Source organism: Lethenteron reissneri, chromosome 26 (genome assembly GCF_015708825.2).
Source record: "Lethenteron reissneri isolate LAM-NWPU_2019-01 chromosome 26, ASM1570882v1, whole genome shotgun sequence".
Lineage (NCBI taxonomy): Eukaryota > Metazoa > Chordata > Hyperoartia > Petromyzontiformes > Petromyzontidae > Lethenteron > Lethenteron reissneri.
This window is the reverse complement of record NC_083804.1, coordinates 8,086,867-8,103,011: the sequence shown is the minus strand read 5'-3', so window position 1 is coordinate 8,103,011 and position 16,145 is coordinate 8,086,867. Positions and strand designations below refer to the sequence as shown.

Here is a 16,145-nt window from a genome sequence, read left to right as displayed (position 1 = left end):
GGTGAAGGGAGAGCCTAGGACCGGCCCTGGGAGGACTCTCTGCTCACGTTGGCTGTGGCCGGGAACCAAAGGGATTTGTGCCGTTCCTATGGCACAGAGGCTACCAGTTTCAGTTTCATTTATTAGGTATAGCCCTGTGAGCAATTCGGCTCTTGAATCGGGTGCAACCGCAACAAACAAAAACATGAACAAGACAACATCTTAAAGTAACTATGTGACTATGCGCAAACAGAAAAATCCAGGAAAAAACTGCAAAGTCTTTCAGAAAAAAAGCACCATACACCAACGCTGTACAAAAATCCCAATGGGATGCAAGTCAAACAACAACCACAACCACAATACAACTTAGATTAAGGCCATCAGTCTAACTCCGTACTACAACAAACAAATATGGCCAAACCAAAAAAAGTTTTCGAAATCACCAAAATAAAGCCATAAAAGCAATGCAACAGTGATCATAGGAACTGTGAGAGCACGTCCGACTTGAGTCTGCCGCAGAAAAGGCTGACAGTGACAAGTCCTGCATAGTGACTGGTAATTGTGGGTTGGTGGGTGGGTGAGCGAGTGGGTGGGTGTGTGGGTGTGTGAGTAAATTAGTGGATACGTGGGTGGGTGAATGAGTGGGTGAGTGAATAAGGAGTTGAGTGGGTGAGTGAATGAGTGGTGGGTGACTATATGGGCTGGACACAGTCTACTGCAGAATTGGCTGACATTGACAAATTCTGCACAGTGACTGGCAGTGGTGGGTGAGTGGGTGGGTGAGTGGGTGGTGAGTGAGCGAGTGGGTGGGTGGGTGAGTAAGTGAGTGGGTGGGTGAGTGGGTGGGTGAGTGAGTGGGTGAGTGAGTGGGTGGGTGAGTGGGTGGATGAGTGGGTGGGTGGGTGAGTGGGTGGGTGGGTGAATGAGTCGGAGAGTGGGTGAGTGAATGTGTAGGTGAGTGTGTGAGTGAATAGCTGAGTGAGTGGATGACTAGAAGGAACGGAAACACTGCAAGTGCCGTAGGTGTGTGGGACGATCAGGTCACCGCGTGGTTTCAGTTGCCGTCAACCGCAGTTGAAGATGACCGGCTTTGGCAGAAACGGGCACCGTGCACACACCATCCACATAGGACGGTGGTGCAGTTTCGTGTAGGTCACTTAGAGAAGCCTAGTTCGTAGCGCAGTGCATTTACTACTGCACAATGGCAAAGATCCCGCGTATAGCCCTTAATAGACTGTTGAGCCAAGAGTTGGGGCAAGTGCTGTTAGGGAGGTGGGTGGCAAGCACCACGCCCGGCCGCCTTTGTCTCCCCAGTGCTGATGTGTGTATGCTAAACTTCTATCGCACCGTACATAGCCAATCATGCTAATCAGGCACTCATTTGAGGCCGAGTCGACCTAAGAGAGGTCTGCGACGGGTTCAGATAATCTTCATTGGTGTTTTCCGTGAGCGGGAATTGAACTCGGGTCATTGCTGAGCCCGCTAACAGCTATGCTACTGCTCCCCACACTGCTGCACACACACACACTGCTGCACCGATACACACTGCTGCACACACACATACACACTGCTGCTCATACACACTGCTGCACACACACATACACACTGCTGCTCATACACACTGCTGCACACACACATACACACTGCTGCTCATACACACTGCTGCACATACATATACACACTGCTGCTCATACACACTGCTGCAAACACACATACACACTGCTGCACATACACACTGCTGCACATACACATACACACTACTGCTCATACACACTGCTGCACTCACACTGCTGCCCACACACACACACTGCTGCACACACACACACTGCTACACACACACACACTGCTACACACACACACTACTACACACACACTGCTGCACTCACACACACAAATGCTACACACACACTGCTACACACACACACTGCTGCAAACACATACACTGCTACACATATACACACTGCTACACACACACACACTGCTGCACTCACACACACTGCACACACACACACACTGCTCACACCTGTGAAGGCGGAAGAGCTCGTCGGCGTCCCTGAAGCCGTTGTTGAGCAGCATGTTGATGCCCTTGAGGGCGAGGTGAGCGTCCACCGAGTCCTGCACATCCAGCAGCGAGTCCGGCGTGCCGGCCCCCGGCCCCGGCCCCCGGTCCGTCGGGCCCGCCGAGGCGGCCCCGTCCCCGTGGGCCCCGGCGTCCGAGCCGCCGTTCACGTGGTGGTGGCTCGGCCGCTCGGCCATCGGCGCTCGCTCTGCAAGTGCGTGGTGTGTGCGCGGTACAGCGCGCGTGCGCGCGCGCGCGTGTGTGTGTGTCACGGTGTCTTTGTGTCAGTTTGTGTCAGCGTGAGTTTGTGTGGACGTGTTTAGTTGTGTGTGTGTGTGTGCCAGTGTGCTTGTGTGTGCGTGTAAGTGCGTGTTTATTTTTCTGCGTGTGTCAATATTTGTGCCAATGTGCGTGTTCGTATGCTTGCGTACATGTGTGTGCACGTCTGCATGTGTGTATTTCTGTGCGTCGTGCGAGTTTGCGTCTGTGGAGTTGGCGTGTTTGTCAACGTGTGTCTGTGTATCAGTGTGTGTGAGTGTAGGGGGAGCGGGAGTGTCGTGGTTAGCGCACTGTAGAACGAACCCGGCGACCCGAGATCCATACCCGTTCACGGCCAATCACAGTGATGATTCATGATCTGAACCAGTCCTGGACCTCCCCTAGGGCGACTCAGCTTCAAATGAGTACCTGGTGCGATGTGTAAACATCGCCACTCAGGGAGACAAAGGTGGTCGGGCGTGGTTCTGACCATCCAACCCCTCGTGTGCTGTGCCAGTCCTCACTAACGGCACTTGCCCCAATAAGTCTGTTAAGGCTACACGGGGGATCTTTGTCTCGTCTTGCGAGTGTAACAAACGTGGCTTACTGAATGAATGTCATTGGTTGTTTCATACAGCAACCGCGAAACTGAACGCACCATCCCAGCCGGCGCGATAGAAAACGTCAGATCATCGGAGTACGTCCGACACCGCGATGTCGTACGAACGTTCGTCCCTCATCGAAAGAGGCGGGCACACTTTGCGCGCAAACCTTCATCACAGTCCTCAGTGTCTGACTTTACTCCTCTGCCCACAAGCAAAGATCCACTTCGTGAGACTGCGCTGACCGACTGCGCCCGCGTCTTGAGAGTGCCTGAACCGCGCGACGGAAATCGTGGAACTGCTCCCTTTGCATGCGCCTCCTGAAAAGCGCTCAACAACAACAACAAATATCCATCACACACACACGCACGCAGCTCATTCGAACAAAGACGGATGCGATGGGACACACCGAGAGAGATTGAGTCGGCTGTCCCTCTCTACCCCGTAGCCCAGGCCTCCTAGAACTGTGCATATCTACAAACTATACAGACTAGCTTAGTTTGTAGACACCGCCAGGATTAGTTTGTAGAATAAATGTAGATCATCTATAGAGCCCCATTGTTTCATTGATTTACGCTCGCTAACGAAGCAACGACACCAGGAGGCGATGCTGCTTTGTCTGGAAGATGCCCTCAAGGGACAGATGCATCATAGAACTGCGGAACTCGTCGAGTTCCCACTTGAGTATCGAGAAGCCCGACTCGACCGCCGTCGTGTTGGTGAGCACCGATGCCAACCCGCCGCTGAAAGCGCGGAGGTTGTCGAAACCACTCGGCAGCACATCCCACGCGTCGTTGAATGTCGTCGTGTTGGTGTGCTTGTTGATGGCGTCGTGAATAATCGTGTCCTCCTTGTAGAGCTTGACCAGTTGGCGATGCTCCTCCTCGACCATGTCGACCTTCACAGCTGACCAGACTTTCGTAACATGCACGCGACGCACTGCCAGCACGTCCTTCACGAACACACCAGGACGCATCTTCACGAGCTGAGCGGGCATCACGGGCGCCGCATCCTGGTCGAGAGCTCGATTGGCGTCGTTACGCTCTGCTTTGACGTCGTTGAGACCCGCGATCAGCGTCATCGCATATATCGAGATCTCCTTGACGATCCTTGTCTTGTCGACCTCATTGAGACCCTCGTAGCTCTCCTGCGCAAACGATCCCTGGTCCTCAATGTGGGCAATGATCGCGGCAGACGCGATGCGCATCGACTGATCATGATACGACACGTACGCCTCATCATGATTGTTGACGCCATCAACAATCTCAACACTGAACAAAACGGTGAGCGACCCGATAAGCGACTGAATATGCTCCTCCTGCTGCGCGATGAGCAGCGACTGGCTCTGGAGCTGGACGATAGTGACGTTGATGGCGTCGATGGCGGGCGCGAGCGCGTAGGTAAGAACCCACCAATCGGCGGTGGGCAGCTTCGCGGGGTTGTTCTCAGTAGTGTACTCGATCAATGCTCGGCGGTACTGCTTGTAGAACTTGAGCACGTTCCCGAGATTGGCCCATCGGTTAGCCTTCCTGGGGCACTTGACCTTCATCTTGATGATCAGGTTGTTTTGGGCGCAGAGGTACACCGAAAAGTCGTACACGATCTTCACCCAGCTGCCATCGAAGACGCACTCGGCGGATTTCTTGACCACAATATCGATCTGATGAGGCGGACACCAGATTCGAATGACGTCGTTCTCGGCCTCCTTCACAATGAGCGTCACCAGCCCCCCATGACGCCCAGTCATCGTATTCTCGCCGTCCGATGAAAAGTCGATCAGCTTGGCGCGCCAGTTGGGGTACAGCGCGTCGAGGAACTTGACGAGCATGCGGAAGATGTTCTGAGCAGTGTGACGCTCGAACATAGGGATCGCGACCAGGTGCAGATTGACGAGGAAGCCGCGGTAACAAACGCGGGTGCGCAGGTCGAAGAACGACTGGCCGCAGTGAGTACTGCCGTCGCCAGCCAGAGAGAAGGCCCACACCGATGGATCGTCGATTATCCTGGCGATTATCTGCAGCCCGACGGCCACCAGAACACGGACTGACTGTGCGACGATGAGGTCGTTCATGCCCTGCAGCTTCGGCGTGTTGGTGCGGATCCTGGCATGATCGATGGCAGCAGCCGTTTGACGGAACGACATGCCGACACCGACGTGGTCCATGGCGAGCTCGAAGCGCATCTCGTTCTTGATTGTTGCCGTGTACGTATACGTCAGGCCTCCTAAAACTGTGCATATCTACAAACTATACAGACTAGCTTAGTTTGTAGACGCAGCCAGGCTTAGTTTGTAGATATGTGGCGCTATTTATAGCGAATCTACAGTTTTAGGAGGCCTGCCGTAGCCCCTCCGCCAGGGTGTACTCTCCACTTGTTGCAGCGGCATCTTCTCTGCGTGTATGGTGAGCTTCTTTCGCCCTGTACGTTGGGGGTATGTATGTTGAACTTTTTTTACACAGTACTGAGCCAAACGTGATAATCGGAGGAATGTATGTATGTTGAATTTATTTTGCACCGTACATAGCCAACTGTGATAATTTGAGGCACGTATGTTTAACTTATTCTGCACCGTACGTTGCCAACTGTGCTAATCGTAGGAATGGATGTTGAACTTCTTTTGCACCGTACGTAGCCAAACGTGCACATCGGAGGTGCGGGGGGAAGGACAACAAACGAAGGAGTTGTACAAAAATGAGATTTCAATCGAGACGATGAGTTAAAAGTGCATAGCTACCAGTGGCTTCCTAATATCGGAAGAGCGTTCCAGACGGCCGCAGAAGGGCATCGGAAAGCGCGCGATGCAGTGCTGATCATTGCACGCTTTACAATGAGATGCAGTCGCATTGGGGACTGTTTCATAACAACCCAAACGGGTTGTTATGAAACGCATAATAGAGACATCTACTTGAGCGACACAAACCACAGCCGTGGACGCTGACATATAAACACAGCCCGCAGATGATGATTGATGAGGCAATGCACATAATTAGACATAGTAACTCGTTATCGTGACGATTTTGGGCAATATTAGAATAATCCTCATTCATATTGAAGTTATGATGATGGGAGCAATGACGTTGCTTTGATTGTTATGATGATGTTGATGTAAAGGTGATGATGATGGCAGTGTGATGGTCGTAGCGATGGCGATGTTACCAACAGATAATCACGAATGATATTGACAATTACGACGATGAATTTATACTTATTATGATATGAGTATACAACCGATGTTTTAGATCAGGGGGTCGGCAACCGAAATAACAAGACGAGAATTTAGTTTAACAAAAAGAAAACCCCTCAACAGACAGTGACGATGTAGACGGTGACGATGACCTTGACAATGATGATGTTGACAATGATGACAATGATGATGATGACAATGCTGATGTTGACAATGATGATGACAATGATGATGTTGACAATGATGATGATGCTGATGTTGACAATGATGATGTTAATAATGATGATGTTAACGATGATGTTAACAATGATGATGACAATGATGATGATGTTGACAATGATGATGATGTTGACAATGATGATGATGACAATGCTGATGTTGACAATGCTGATGTTGACAATGGTGATGATGATGACAATGATGATGACAATGATGATGATGTTAATAATGATGATGATGCTGATGTTGACAATGATGATGATGTTGACAATGATGATGATGATAATGATGATAATGGTGATGATGTTAATAATGATGATGTTGACAATGATGATGATGATAATGATGATGACGATGATGATGTTGACAATGATGATGATGTTAATAATGATGTTAACAATGATGATGTTAACAATGATGATGATGACAATGATGTTAATAATGATGTTAACAATGATGATGATGATGTTAATAATGATGTTGATGTTGACATTTACCACAACGACGACGCTACAGCACTACCGTGATCTCGACCCTTCTGGGCCAGTCAGCATGACAGGTTCGGCCAACGTTGACCCAACAACGTGGACATGCTTACTGGGTGTCACCCCCTTGTGACCTTCACCGTATCGTCCAGGCCCATCGTGGAACCCACGTGCACCAGTAAGCCATTGGTCAAGATGTAAACCCACAGGACTGTGCCCTCGAACAAAGTTGGTGAGAGAAAAAAGAAATAAGCCGTGGAACCCTCTAACTTGCCCGTCTTTCATTGACCGATCTTAATTCATCCGTGCAACTGGCACAACCAAAAACGTGCGGTTTGGTGAGGACAAATGGTCGTGTCGTCTCCGCGAGAGCAACACGGAGCACGAGAAACACTGATGGAGACAATGCTGGGAGTGACGACGACGATGATGTTGATGATGTTGACTGATTATATTGTTAATGATGATGTTGACTGATTATGATGTTAATAATGATGTTGACAATGATGATTTTGACTGATGATGATGTTAATAATGATGTTGACAATGATGATGATAATGACAATGATCATACATTATGTTTCCAGTGATTATGATATTGACAGTGGTGATGATGTTGACGGATGATCATGTTAATAATGATGTTGACAATGATGATGCTAATTGGTTCTTTACCCTTCTATCTGGCAACAAAACTGACACCTTTTTGCAAGGAGTCATGTTTGCATAGACCGCAATACCTGCAGTCATAATACAAACAAAAGAACATAACTCTGATAATGTGCACTGTCCTTGAAGTTGATTGGTCCACACCCGAGACAGCTTTCCTTCGAGCCTAGTCTCATATGGGTTGGACCAGATGACGCCATATGAGACTAGGCTCGAAGGAAAGCTGTCTCGGGTGTGGACCAATCAACTTCAAGGACAGTGCACATTATCAGAGTTATGTTCTTTTGTTTGTATTATGACTGCAGGTATTGCGGTCTATGCAAACATGACTCCTTGCAAAAAGGTGTCAGTTTTGTTGCCAGATAGAAGGGTAAAGAACCAATTATCATATTTTTACTGGCAAATGAGGTCCCCATAGTAATGATGATGCTGATGTTGACAATAATGATGATGTTGACGGATGGTGATGTTAATAATGATGTTGTTGATTGATGATCATGCTAATGATGATGTTGACAATGATGATGATGTTGACTGATGATGATGTTGACAATGATCATACTGACAATGATAATGTTAATAATGATGTTGACAATGATGATGATGTTGACCGATGATGAGGATGTTGACAATGATCATACTAACAATTCAAATGTTGACAATGATGATGATAATGTTAATAATGATGTTGACAATGATGATGATGTTGACTGATGATGATGATGCTGACAATGATGATGATGTTAATAATGTTGACACTGATGATGATGTTGACTGATGATGATGATGTTGACAGCGGTAATGCGAGTGAGCAATGCCACCCATTGTCGCAGTTCACACAGCTACCCGATCGTGTACAGCCTTCAACACAAAGCCCCTTTTACCACCACCACCACCAATTCACTGTTCAGGGCCGGCAGGGTGACGCAGTGATAACACCTGGGCCTGGGTTCGATTCCTGACCCGTGTGCCTTGCTGTTCAGCTCCGTTTTTTATTCCCCCTTCACCACGGGTAAACTAAAACATAGAATTGGTATTGGCCAAGCAGTTCCCAATGCTGATCAATAACCTGGAAACGACTCAACTGGGATGACACAGCAGCAAAATCGTTCACCCCACCCCCCCTACTGAGAAAACTTGCCTGGAACTCTGCTCAAATCTGAATCATCTGAGTTCGATCCGCTGTCTGTGTCACCTTGTATCTGAAACCCGTGTGTGCCCCATCCCTTATGTCAACTCAGCATGAAACCGAGCGAACGTCAGCACGAGAGAGATGATTGCACGTTGTCGTCACACGTGTGTACGTACGTGCATTCACAGACACATCGTCAGCCACATCACAGACACCATAATCACACACACGAGAGCGACATCACGTAGCTCACACGTGCCATCGTCATACCCACACACCAACCACACTTCCACATAGACTGTAACCCCATCTCGTACAGACGCTACACACGTAACGTTACACACAATAACACACACACCACACATCACAAAAGCCATCAAACAGACACATCACAGAACCCATCACACACATTACAGACACCCCATCACCACGTACTCCCCATCACACACAACACATCACACAACACATCACCCACACACATCACACACCTTACACACACACATCACACACACACATCACACACACCACACACACATCACACACACACATCACACACACACCACACACATCACACACACACCACACACACACATTACACACACATCACATACACACACATCACACACCACACATCACACACCACACATCACACACATCACCCACACACATCACACACACCACACACACACACCACACACACACATCACACACATCACACACACACACACATCACACACACACATCACACACACACATCACACACATCACACACACACACATCACTCACACACACACATCACACACACATCACACACACACACATCACATAACACACATCACCCACATCACCACACACACACACACATCACCCCCACACACACACATCACCCCCACACACATCACACCCACACACACATCACCCACCCACACACATCACCCACACACACATCACACACACATCACCCCCACACACATCACACCCACACACATCACACACATCACCCACACACATCACACACATCACCCACACACATCACACACATCACACACACACATCACACACATCACATCACACACATCACCCACACACATCACACACACACACATCACACACACATCACACACATCACATCACACACATCACATCACCACACACCATACACACACATCACACACACACCATACACACACATACACACACACCACACACACCACACACACAACACACCACACACACATCACACGCCACACACATTACACACACTACACACACACACATCACCCACATCACACCACACACACACACATCACACCCCACACACACACATCACACACACACACATCACCCACACACACATCACACACACACACATCACCACACACACACACACACACCACACACACATCACACACATCACACGCCACACACATCACACGCCACACACATTACACGCCACCACACACACACACCACACACACACACCACACGCACACATCACACGCACACATCACACGCACACACCACACGCACACATCACACACACACATCACACACACACATCACCCACACACAATCACACACACACACATCACACACACACATCACACACCACACACACACATCACACGCACACATCACACGCACACATCACACACACACTCACACACACACATCACCCACACACATCACACCACACACATCACACACACACACCACACACACACACCACACACACACATCACATACACATCACACGCACACATCACACACACACATCACCCACACCACATCACACACACACACACACACACATCACACGCACACATCACACGCACCATCACACACACCACACATCACACACATCACCCACACACATCACACACACACCACACACACACCACACACACACATCACACACATCACACACACACATCACACACACACATCACACCACACATCACACACATCACACACACACACATCACTCACACACACACATCACACACACATCACACACACACACATCACACACATAACACACATCACACCCACATCACACCACACACACACACACATCACCCCCCACACACACACATCACCCCCACACACATCACACCCACACACACATCACCCACCCACACACATCACCCAAACACACATCACACACACATCACCCCCACACACATCACACCACCACACATCACACACATCACCCACACACATCACACACATCACCCACACACATCACACACATCACACACACACATCACACACATCACATCACACACATCACCCACACACATCACACACACACACATCACACACACATCACACACATCACATCACACACATCACATCACCACACACCATACACACACATCACACACACACCATACACACACATACACACACACCACACACACCACACACACAACACACCACACACACATCACACGCCACACACATTACACACACTACACACACACACATCACCCACATCACACCACACACACACACATCACACCCACACACACACATCACACACACACACATCACCCACACACACATCACACACACACACATCACCCACACACACACCACACACACACATCACACACATCACACGCCACACACATCACACGCCACACACATTACACGCCACCACACACACACACCACACACACACACCACACGCACACATCACACGCACACATCACACGCACACACCACACGCACACATCACACACACACATCACACACACACATCACCCACACACATCACACACACACACATCACACACACACATCACACACCACACACACACATCACACGCACACATCACACGCACACATCACACACACACATCACACACACACATCACCCACACACATCACACACACACATCACACACACACACCACACACACACCACACACACACATCACATACACATCACACGCACACATCACACACACACATCACCCACACACATCACACACACACACCACACACACACATCACACGCACACATCACACGCACACATCACACGCACACATCACACACACACATCACACACACACACACCACACACACATCACCCACACACATCACACACACACATCACGCACCTTCACGGGCCGGTGAAATGCACTGCGTCTGCTCCAATCAGCAACGTCCCGCACACAGCACGACAATGACGACCACTGCTCTTGACTGATGACGATGCTGACGATGATGTTGTTGTGTGATGATGAGAAGACACGGGGGGGGGGGGGGGGGGTTCGGGGTGACGATGCCGAGGCCGCGGCGAGCTGCAGGGTCACGGTTCGCCTCCCGTGTCTGCGGTGACGATGCTCGCGTTGGGGGGCGGAGCTGAGATGACAGTGGGCGGGGCATCGTGGCGAAATGGGCGGGGCATCGTGGCGAAGTGGGCGGGGCATCGTGGGGCCCCAGTGGGCGGGGTCGTGGGGCATGGGTTTAGTGGGCGGGGTCGTGGAAGGAAGTGGGCGGGGCATCGTGGCGAAGTGGGCGGGGCATCGTGGGGCCCCAGTGGGCGGGGTCGTGGGGCAGGGGTTTAGTGGGCGGGGTCGTGGGAGGAAGTGGGCGGGGCATCGTGGCGAAGTGGGCGGGGCATCGTGGCGAAGTGGGCGGGGCATCGTGGGGCCCCAGTGGGCGGGGGGCAGGGGCTTGATGGGCGGGGTCGTGGGAGAAAGTGGGCGGGGCCAGGGGTTTAGTGGGCGGGGTCGTGGGAGGAAGTGGGCGGGGCCAGGGGTTTAGTGGGCGGGGTCGTATGAGGAAGTGGGCGGAGCCAGGGGTTTAGTGGGCGGGGTCGTGGGAGGAAGTGGGCGGGGCATGAAGCGTAGTGGGCGGGATCATTGGAACGAGTGGACGGGGTTATTGATATTTCGCTCTTGAATGGATCGAGAATCGCCACGATTTCATTGAACGATTTGATTGCGCGCTTTATTATTTTTTATTATTTATATTGCTGTACAAATACAATGAACCATCCACCACCCTCCCCCCCCCTACAAACTATGTTTATTTTTTTGACCATACTTCACCGCGCTGGTCAGTGCAGATAGGTGGGGGCAAGACCGGTCCATAAGGTCGCTCGCGACAGATTCCAGGCGGGGAATGAGAATCGATCTGATCTCGCCCGAGGATGCACAGCGCATTGCGCTAACAACCACTGCGTTTCGCATCAATCGTGGCGTGCCCCACGATACTGACGTGCAGGAATCGGTGCGAATCGACTCTACGCTATTTGACACGTTAATTATCGGAATCGATTTAATCGAACTTGCGGATTGAGTATCGGTGCTTTCGGGGCGGAGTCAAGGGGAGGGGGGGCGTGCTTTAATTTCCCGTTCCGCCCATTCCCCCCCTAACCCGCCCCTCTCTTCTCACTACGCGATGACGTCACACCGAATAAGGTGGTGACGTCACCCAAACATCGTCAGCCGACTCCACTGCTGAATGAAGGCCTCCCTAAGGGGCCGTCCATCATAAATGACGTCACGCGATTTTGTACGATTTTTGACCCCCCCCCCTCGTCACACGGCGTCACAACAAGTCAGACCCCCCCCCTCAAATATGACGTCACAAAGCTCTGCCCCCCCCCTCCGAAAACCATATTTCCATAAAACATGCTTCAAATCGCTTTAAAATATCGTCATTGTAGTGCGTATTTAATGTGGCGCTGCACTCTGATGTTGTAGGAGAAAACATTTATTAAAAAGTCTATTTAATTAAGTAGAACGTGTTGTCTATATTTATTTATAGTTGCGCATTTTGATATGACGTCTCATTTTTCAATCCCCCCCCCTCGTCACACATCGTCACAAATGCCTGACCCCCCCCCCCTCCTAGGTGCGTGACGTCATTTATGGACGGCCCCCAATGAATGGCATCATTGAAAACGACACAGGAGCGCCGCATAAAACGATTGCGAAAATATAAGCAGACTTTGCGACATTGTCATCTGGGACGAAACCGATGACGTCATGAGCACAGTAATGTAAACAACGATGTGGCGTAATCTTGGACCCGCGTAACTACGCAATGACGTCACGGTGCGGCGAAGCGACATTGGTAACGCGGTGACGTCATACGCGAGTTATCACCGCTGTGGTGTCCCATGTGACAACGTGTTGTCCGGATTATAAGACGCACGGGAAAGTAAGACTCACACACTGGATTATAAGACGCACGGGAAAGTAAGCCTCGCACACTGGATTATAAGACGCACGGGAAAGTAAGTCTTACACACTGGATTATAAGACGCACGGGAAAGTATGACTCACACTGGATTATAAGACGCACCATCATTTTTTTTATTTACGTGCGTCTTATAATGCGGACCATATCGCGCAACATATCCGGTGTTGCGGAATGACGTCATACTCTTCAGATACAATTGCCAACGGCAAGAAGCTGGAAGCTTCTGCGATGGGGGGACGCCATGACGTCATAGTCACTGAGGTAACACGTCATTTGCGAAGAGGCCGCGGGTGTTAATGAGTAATGACGTCATCGCGCACACGTTTCGTGAAGAAGAAGGAAGCCTGGGAATTGTGGAGATGGTTTCTCATTGAAACCTACAGTGGTCACCTTGACAGGAGTGATGCATTTCACATCCCTTTATAATTATCAGAACGTCGATTCATTACCCAACAATTGGTGATATCCATGTCATCAATACGCTCCACATCGGGCATTTGAATATGGGTGGTTTTGACTTCACCTTACAATCAGCAGCTGCTCACAGGCCCACCCTGAATCGCATCCTCTGCACAAACCGTGCACAGATGCGGATACCTGATGCACAAATGGAACATTAACGCGGACGTCTGCGCTTGACCACCTGAATGTGACATTGTAGCCGTCGCTCTGCATCTGCAATCAGGGGTGGGGAACCTTTTTTCTGCCAAGGGCCATTTGGATATTTACAACATCATTCGCGGGCCATACAAAATTATCAACTTAAAAATTAGCCCGTTATATTTGGTCAAACATTTAATTAACTCACACCCCTAATGTGATGGCTGGAACTGCTTCTCTTTGGCGAGGCGTGGGGTGATGTTAGCTGCTGGTATTGATGATGTTGCTGCTACTCGCAACTGCTTTTCCAGGTTTGCTCCGAGATTTATTGAATTTCGAGTCCCGCCTGCGGTTGCCTTGGCAGGTCCAGACCAAATGATTTCGCCGGCCTTGTACGGCCCACGGGCCGGACGTTCCCCACCCCTGGTCTCCATCATCGGCCGTACGAAAGACGAGGAAAAGGAGGAGAAGGAGGAGCAGCTTCTTGCCGCTGGCTGCCTGCCCCTCTCTCGGCTTGGACTTGCGACCAGTCGTGATACCGGCAAAAGGGCCCAGTAGATATTTGTAATTTGTGCCGTCTTTCTCCGCGGCTATGTTGAAGCGACCAACGGCTGCCTTGCCCATAGCTGTCGCCCCATGCGGTGTTTACCCCGTATTCTTGTGCAGGGAAATTGAGTTGTTCAGCTCTACACGGCGTACGGACGTTACAATACGGGCAGCATTTTTTGGGTCTATTTAGTTTGTGTGTCTCCCTTGCGGTGGGACTTTGTGGGATGAACGTTGAGATGTGTAAGGGCGCGGGGTGACCAATAAGGTCCGAAGTGGTCTGTAATAAGGTAGGGCACTGATCAGCGGTTGACCGGTATGCCCTGTCTGTCATCACTGCCGAGTAAACATTGAACGTGTGCCCAACGTTGGCATGCTCACTGGGCAAGCTCGTTTACGCCTACAGTGTTGTCACTGAGTCAAGACGAGAGAGAGATTCGTGATGTAAGAAAGTTCGTACGCCGTGAAATTTGATGCCGATGGCAAGCGGGCGAGCCAGTGTGCTAACGGAGCCTCCTGCCCCTCGTGCTCCACCTGCTCCTCCACCTGCTCCTCCACCTGCTCCACCTGCTCCTCCACCTGCTCCACCTGCTCCTCCTGCTCCACCTGCTACTCCACCTGCTCCACCTGCTCCTCCACCTGCTCCTCCACCTGCTCCTCCACCTGCTCCTCCACCTGCTCCTCCACCTGCTCCACCTGCTCCTCCACCTGCTCCTCCACCTGCTCCACCTGCTCCTCCACCTGCTCCACCTGCTCCACCTGCTCCTCCACCTGCTCCTCCTGCTCCTCCACCTGCTCCACCTGCTCCACCTGCTCCACCTGCTACTCCACCTGCTCCACCTGCTCCTCCACCTGCTCCTCCACCTGCTCCACCTGCTCCTCCACCTGCTCCTCCTGCTGTTCCGGTTGCCACTTTTTTGTCGTTCGTCCCGGCCACCGGCGCCAACGCCACCATCACCACCACCGACTTTTCTCAACATTATCACCGCTCCAGCTTGCGTAATGCTTTACCCTGATCAATCAATGCAACCGCATTGTTCATTTTATTTGACCAGCTGAGCAATATATCTTTTTTTTTATTCTTTAGAAACGACCTGGCCATCAATGATTAGTTCAGCGAAGTGGCTTATCGTGTGGAAAATGCATCTAAACGGAATCAGAACGTTTATTTATACTGGAGGAATCCG

General features: G+C 50.5%; 2 protein-coding genes across 4 annotated transcripts in view; both read right to left on the bottom strand.

Annotated features, from left to right (window-relative positions):
• TTC39C (tetratricopeptide repeat domain 39C) overlaps nt 1–2,999 on the bottom strand; it is a 45,846-nt gene extending 42,847 nt beyond the window's left edge. The window contains exon 1 of one of the 3 annotated variants that reach the window (XM_061559988.1): nt 2,003–2,999. In XM_061559988.1, coding sequence (XP_061415972.1) covers nt 2,003–2,235 — 233 coding nt within the window. In that variant the 5' untranslated portion in view covers nt 2,236–2,999. The remainder of the gene's footprint in view (nt 1–2,002) is intronic. The other 2 variants (XM_061559987.1, XM_061559989.1) reach the window with 2 other exon arrangements.
• Nucleotides 2,423–5,080, bottom strand: LOC133347950 (uncharacterized). The gene is made up of 2 exons (XM_061560715.1): nt 3,068–5,080; nt 2,423–2,553 (listed from the first exon to the last, which is right to left on the bottom strand). The coding sequence occupies exon 1, from the start codon at nt 5,078–5,080 to the stop codon at nt 3,479–3,481; it is 1,602 nt and encodes a 533-aa protein (XP_061416699.1). The 3' UTR covers nt 2,423–2,553; nt 3,068–3,478.
• Between the last annotated feature and the right edge of the window lie 11,065 nt (nt 5,081–16,145).

What these genes read in the sequence shown, in the direction of transcription:
- LOC133347950 (XM_061560715.1), bottom strand. Translation starts at nt 5,080, where the DNA reads ATGCGCTTCGAGCTCGCCATGGACCACGTCGGTGTCGGCATGTCGTTC.